At 33.9% G+C, this 7,616-nt stretch overlaps 1 protein-coding gene across 2 annotated transcripts; it reads left to right on the forward strand.

Annotated features, from left to right (window-relative positions):
- The first annotated feature begins 290 nt into the window (after positions 1-290).
- Positions 291-3,431, forward strand: LOC109186153 (protein ESKIMO 1). 2 transcript variants are annotated; one of them, XM_019336077.1, is made up of 6 exons: positions 291-1,233; positions 1,456-1,627; positions 2,219-2,418; positions 2,538-2,696; positions 2,810-3,167; positions 3,223-3,431. In XM_019336077.1, the coding sequence occupies exons 1-5, from the start codon at positions 647-649 to the stop codon at positions 3,156-3,158; spliced, it is 1,467 nt and encodes a 488-aa protein (XP_019191622.1). In that variant the 5' UTR covers positions 291-646; the 3' UTR covers positions 3,159-3,167; positions 3,223-3,431. The 2 variants fall into 2 exon arrangements, with proteins under 2 accessions (XP_019191622.1, XP_019191621.1); XM_019336076.1 differs by having other exon boundaries at positions 2,810-3,431.
- The last annotated feature ends 4,185 nt before the right edge of the window (positions 3,432-7,616 follow it).

Below are 7,616 nucleotides of genomic sequence, written 5' to 3' on the forward strand. Positions count from 1 at the left end.
AGCCCATTCACACAAGCTACTACACGAATGCACATACACTAGATTATTGTGTGCAATTTGTCTCGTATCAATGCACACAATCTAATTGTGTGCATTGTAGTAACTTTTGTGCATTTATAAAATGTTTCATCTAACTCAGGAAGTCGAACATTAACCCCTCTCTCTCTCTCTCTATATATATATATATATATATATATATATATATATATATATATATATAAACTATATGTGGGTAGGGGTGTATCAAAAAGATGAAAATTAAAGGGCAGTCAAAAGGATAAACAATCAAAGCCAAGAATGCTTGCTTTAATATTACTCCTCCCCTCTTTTCTGCAACCCATCTTTCGTTTCTGGAACATGTGGAGTTAGTTTGAAACAGATCAGAAATTAACAAGAAATATATTCTTTTTCTAACTTATTAAAAAAAAAAAAAAAAATCTCTCAACCAAAGAGGAAGACAATAACCTTCCAGCCACCCATAACCAAATCAGTTCCTTGCAGAAAACCCCATTTCACCAAATCCGCCATTAAACAAACACCAATTCAATCCCCCAACTGCAACTATGTTAGCCTCTCATAGCTCTCGTCTTTCTCTATATTTCTACACCTCTCCTCGCCCTCTCTTCCCATCTTTCACCTCCTTCTCATGCATCCTTTCCGCGGCGGCCGGAAAACATCGCCACCGCTCCTCTCATCAGTGCTGCTGAACAGTATGAAGTCCGGCCGGAAGAACAGCAACCTCTCCATCTTCGTGGTGGTGTTCTCTGTTTTCATCTTTGGGTGTTTCATGTACAATGAGGACGTGAAGTCCATTGCGGAGTTCCCGTTTTCTCGGCCCAAGGCGGCGGCCGATAATCAAGAACTCCAAGAAAGTCCGGTCCAAGAAAACGCCACGGCGGCGAAGAAAGAAGACGAAATTGGAGATCAGAGAAGTTCAAGAACTGTGGTGGAGAACGAGGAGGAGGAGCCATTGCAGGAGGAAGAGAAAAAGATTGAACTGGTGGGTGACGACAAAGAACAAGAAGAAGAAGAAGAAGACGGCGGCGTTGAAGTGCCGCCGGAAGATTGCGATCTCTTCACCGGCGAATGGGTTTACGACGAGGCCACCCACCCTCTATACAAAGAACCAGAATGCGAGTTTCTTACAGCTCAGGTCACCTGCATGAGAAATGGAAGAAAAGATTCTTCATATCAGAACTGGAGATGGCAACCCAGAGATTGTTCTTTACCCAAGTAAGCTCACTACATCCATTCTTCAATCCTTAATCTTAATCTCTTTATCCTTAACTTTGGCCCACAAAACGCAAAATTCCTGATCTCGGGTCCCGCATCCTGTCCCGACCGAATTTGTGACTATCAGTCTATCATTAGGTGGGAGGATTAGTGTTTGGTGTCCGAGGAATAATCCATCATATCCTTAATCTTAATTAATCCTTAATCTAAATCTGGTTTTAGGTTCAAGCCAAAGTTGTTGCTGGAGAAATTGAGGAACAAGAGGCTGATGTTTGTTGGAGATTCTCTGAATAGGAATCAATGGGAATCAATGGTCTGTTTGGTCCAATCAGCTGCCCCTCCAGGGAGGAAAAGCTTGACCAAGACTGGCTCTTTGTCTATCTTCAGAATCGAGGTCATTTTCTTTCTCTTTTTACACTTTAATTCTTTTATATTGCAAATAGTTTTTTTTTTTGAAAGTTTATATTGCAAATAGTTTAGTTCTACGTTTTCCTTGAACATAATCATTGTTAAATAAGACACTAATTCTACTTTATTTGTTGCTTATCATAATGACTAATGATTTAAATGATTAGACATGATGTTGTAGCATAAAAAAATGGTAAATCAAACAAAGATGGTAAATAATAAGTATGAACTATGTTGAATCTAAATTAGTTCTATAATAGTGAAAATATCAGGTGCCATATGCAAAACAGATGAAACAGAAAATACTAAAAATGTTAACTTTGTTGGGATTAGTCCAAGAGATCAAGACAAATCCTACTAATTACTTTATTTGTATAATGTGTAGCTTCAAATATTGGTGGATTAGTTAATTAGTTAATCGTTCACCTAATGTTGGTAAAATTGGGTATTTTAATGACAATTAAGCTTTCCAATGGTAGGTGGGCTACCCTTTGCTAACAATGCCTTAGCTTTATGAATAAGGTGAAAGGGTTGTCTAATTTGTAATAATCTTGATGTTAACATTTTTTTTTTTTAGAATTATAATGCTACAATTGAATTCTACTGGGCTCCATTTTTGGTCGAGTCGAACTCGGATGACCCGACTATGCATAGCATCTTGAACCGGATCATCATGCCCGAGTCAATCATGAAGCATGGTCAGAATTGGAAAGATGTGGACTATCTCATCTTCAATACATACATATGGTGGATGAACACTTTTGCCATGAAAGTTCTGTAAGTATATATGTATTTGTGAACATTTAGTATGTAAATTATGTATTTTTGGACACAGGTCTACTTTAAGTCCACAGAATAATTTACCGGTTCTTATGAGTTTGGACTAAACTATGCAGCCGTGGATCGTTTGACGAGGGCGCGACCGAGTACGATGAGGTCCCGAGGCCCATTGCTTATGGGAGGGTGTTGTCTACTTGGGCTAAGTGGGTGGAGGAAAACGTGGATCCAAATAAAACTCAAGTGTTCTTCATGAGCATGTCTCCCCTTCATATCAAGTATGTTTATATAGCTCTGCAATATATATATTATCTTTGATTTACGGAAAAATTCGTAACATTGTATAAGTGATTTTGTTTTATAACTTATGGGTAATTGTTGGATGGAATAGGAGTTTGGATTGGGAAAATCCGGATGGAATAAAATGTGCCAAGGAGACAACCCCAATTCTGAACACAACAATGTACCTAAATATCGGTACGGACAAGAGACTGTTTGTGGTGGCATCAAATATAACAGAAACTATGAAAGTCCCAGTTTATTTCCTCAACATTACGACGCTTTCTGAGTATAGAAAAGATGCACATACTTCAGTGCATACCATTCGCCAGGGTAAAATGTTAACTCTTGAACAGCAGGCCGATCCTGCTACCTATGCCGATTGTATACATTGGTGCCTTCCTGGACTTCCTGACACGTGGAACGAGTTCCTTTACACACGTATTATCTCTCGTGGCTAGCTCTATATATATACATGGGTGCCTACTTGGACATTCTGGCTCATGTCATCTCAAGTTCTTTTTCTTTTTTTTTGGACACCATAGATGTGTCTTGATAATTTCTTGCTTTTTCCTCGTATAGTTTTTTGTTTTTGTTTTTGTTTTTTTTTTTTTCTTTAGGCCTCGATGACAAAATTGGCAGAAAAAATAATCTGTCGATTCATGGTGTATGATTCAATTGTAAAATGACGTTTTTCTTGAAGAAATAAACAAGTGTAACAATATGTCAATATATATACAAGATTAGCCTTTATGGGACTGGTATAGGGATGAAAAGTTTTACTTCAAACTTGCTTACAGGATTAGCTTTTAAACTTGTTTTTAAGATGGGTTTGATTTACCTCATATATCTGGGGTGGGTTCATAGAGTCAAGCTCTTTGTGCATAGAAATGTATAGTTTGGTGCCTGGTTGGTGTTGCTTGATTTACCTCTTCATAAGACATAAAGATATAGTTTGATATTGAATCTCAAAACAATATTTACTGGATTTACCACTTGAAGAATGAAGACAAATTCATAAGATACGATTCATAATTTTTTTTGAAAATAAGGGATACAAATATTAATTCAATAAAGAAATCAATTCAAGAACGGGGTGGGACATCATTCCACTCCCCGTACAACGAAACGGCTTTCTCAGTCTTAACTAGTTCATGGGCAATCTTGTTGTTAACCTTACTAGTGAACTGGATCCTACCGTCATGAATAGAGTTAAGATAACGACTACAATCATAGAGAATTTAGCCCACATAAGAACGGGACACTGGGTTTTAAGTATTAGGTTAGTGTGCCGTTCCACAAAGTGCATGTTGTTCAATGAGGGGCACATTCCACTCATGATTTTGATCCAATAAATAAGCCAAAAATGGAGAATTGTGACTGTTTGAACTACTGGATTTACCAAATCTTCGTAGATTTGCCATTCCCAATCTTATAATATACAAGATTACGTGTTTAAATATGATTCAAAAAGAAAAAAGATATTGCATAAAACAAAAGTATCCAATAATAAAGCTAGGCCAGTGATTGTATGAATTACGCAAAGTTTTAGGGGGTGACAGATGTCACCTTATCTTCCGATTATTATGCCCAAAACTTCTATAAAATGATACCCTTTCCTCACCCACTCATAAAATATGTATGCTTCTCTTTTGGCTTTTGCGTATGCCTATGCATATCGCCTGCCTTCTTCTCCGGTGATGATGGCCGGATTCTAATCATATATCACCACCAAAGTTCTGGAATTTTATGGTATTCTTGTATAGTTTTCCTTCCCCTTTCAAATTAACTTTTTCTCTTTTTCATGAAGAATTGAAATCATTTCATCAATGATTTAGATTCAACACCATCAGTCGATCTTTTAATTCGATTCTTGAAGTGTAAATTTACTTCTTTACAATTAATATAAATGAACAGTTCAATTATCATGCACGGCTTCACTGTCTTGTTGACGGAATTGATGTGTTTCCGATCAATTCGTAACCATGAAGCTATATAGGATCAACTCAACCTTTTTAACTTATGGATGTGATCTTCACATGCATTGCAAATTTAGGTGGTTGATAACATTTGTTTTATGCAAATTATTTTATTGCATGGGTAAGTCTTTTGTTAGATCGTTTTGTAAGTGTTAGTTATATATCTCTTTGTTTTCTAGAAGGAATCAATTTATTAATGCTTCAACACTTTCAGTCTTTTAATTTTGAAGTGTAAATTTTTTTTTTGAATGCCTTGAAAGTGTAAATTTAGTTTTATAAAATTAATATAAATGTACAAATAAAATCAATTATCAGTATATGGCTTCACTGTCTTGTTGACGGAATTGATGTGTTTCCGATCAATTCGTAACCATGAAGCTAAATAGAATCAACTCACCCTTTTTCTTTTTGGATGCGGTCACATGCATTGCATATTTGGGTGGATGATAACATTTGTTTTATTATAAAAGTAGTTTGGTTTGATCCTTCCTTTAGAACAGTTGAGATAAGTTGCCACCAGGATTGTTCTTTATTTGAATATATATATAAAGCAACAAATTAAAGTGAGAAAAAAAAACATACCTAAACTATAAGCAAAATCATAATATATAGAAACCACTTTTAATTTGATTTCTCGGGATATTTTATTTTATGTCTTTAATTAACTATTAGTTCAGTTTTGATTCGAGATTTCAAATATTTGAAATATTCTCCCTTTTTATTTTAAAGGGAAAATTGTGATTTTGGTCCATTATTTATTTTTATATTGTAAACTCTGTTCATTATTTATTATTATACACTAAATTTTTTCTTTAATTATGTGTAAAGTGTCAATTTTAATCCACAACTAACAAATTAATAATTTAAAAATTTAAAATGCATTATTAATATTAACATAATTTGTTAGTGGTACACATAATTAACAAAGAATTTGTGTATGGTAATAATTTATTGACCAAGTCTATATAATATATATGGGTGTGATTTAGTGGATAAAGTGTTATTTTTTTTATTTTAAATATAATTATTCTCTTATTTTCTTAATGATATTATTATAATATTAACATTTGTTAAGTGTAGCCTATTCCAATAGTCAAATTTAATTCAATAATCTGTCCTTGTCTATCACGTTGATTGGAATCATATTTATTTGATGTGTAATATTATCAACTTTAATCTCTTCTATACAAGCCGTTGAAAATTATAACTATTTAAAAATTTGATAAATAATTTGGTTAAATTTATTTTTTTAGCCCGTTGCATACTGTGGGTTAATGAAAATAAATAGAAACATTTTGTTTTTAAAATTTACTTTGTAATGATAATTATTCTTTATATTTATATACACACAAAAATGAACGTAAAAATATACCTTGAAATAATGGGTGGCATCCCTTTTTGTTAATGAGAAATTTATCGTACAAACGGTTGAATAATGATTACGAGTTAATTCAACAAATTTATTTGTTTTTGTTTTCAAATGATTCCTCAATGATTATCTAGAGAGAGAAAATGAATTTTCCACGATATTTGAATGTATACAATTCTTCAAGTCAAATTAGAAAGTTGAAGAATAAACGGTGAATATATATATACAATTATTATTCTCCAGATGGAAGCGCAATGGGAATGGCGATGACCCGGCCTGAGTTGAACCGGTCCAATGCACGTGGAGAAGACGGCGACTTTTCGCCGGAATCCGTATTAAACAAACATCATATTATCCATCGATCCGTAGTCAATAATGCCAATGTACTGAACCCTGACGTAGTACAGTGACTCTTAGCTGTTTACAATCCCGGCCGACAACGTTGTATTGCCAAAACCAGTAGCCAACATGCATAAAACCCGTCCAAGACGATAGAAGAAATTAAAGAAAACCCTATATGCCCATCTTAATTATCACCGACATGGCGACATGTTCTCAACAATGGATAAACTCATGCAGGGGTAGAGCCAAAAAATCTGGGTTCAGAGGAAATTTATCATCTTAGTCGATATTAATATCAACCATACACTATCATTATATATATAGTATACATGATTGTGCCAATTATTATTTATAATTATTTTTAATTATACTACTATGTGCAATAATATATTAAATATATAATTATATGAGTCAGGGCCGTTTCAATAAAAATGGAGGTCCTGTACAATATCGTAATTTGGGCCCCTTTTCAAGTATTTCATATATATAAATAAATATAAATAATAGTTGTTCAATTGTATAAATACGTTGCACTACTCTAAAGGAATCCCTTGTTTTGCCACAACTATTTGCAATATCATGCACTCAAAGTCAAGTTAAGACTGTGACTACAAGTACAAGTATAAAATGCTCTACAATTTACATCCAAGAGTTTTTTTTGTACACCTTGAACCACTCTTCCAGACCCAGATTAAACTACTTAATGAAGAACTTCAGTCTTTGAAATTCGGAACTTGTATACAGTAAGTATACTACTGGCCGACGACCTCCACTCAGACCACTTCTAGAAAATCAAAGAATCTAAGCCCCCACCACCGAGGTTCAAACCTATGAACATCCATTTGGAATGGTAACCGGGTTGACAATCCTCATATAATATATATGTATATAAGTATATAATTTTATTATTTTTTTTTTATAATTATGCCCCCAAATTTGGGGCCCAATTGTAAAAAAAAATGATGGCCTATTTGGTAAATGGATGTTAGCTGATAGCTGAATGGGTTAGAAGGTAGACTAATTGATAACATTAGTTGATTGTAGAAAAATATTTGGTAAATTAACTGATAGCTGTTTGGTATAATTTATTTTTCTCAAAAAGCTAATTGAAAAAATTGCTTTGAGCATCTTTTTGAATTTTAGCTTTTTGGAATTACAGAAAACTGATTAACCAAACACTTATATTAATTTTTTAACCATGTCAAATAGTTAAAAATAATCAAATAAGC

This window comes from Ipomoea nil, unplaced genomic scaffold (genome assembly GCF_001879475.1).
Source record: "Ipomoea nil cultivar Tokyo-kokei standard unplaced genomic scaffold, Asagao_1.1 scaffold1407, whole genome shotgun sequence".
Classification (NCBI taxonomy): domain Eukaryota; kingdom Viridiplantae; phylum Streptophyta; class Magnoliopsida; order Solanales; family Convolvulaceae; genus Ipomoea; species Ipomoea nil.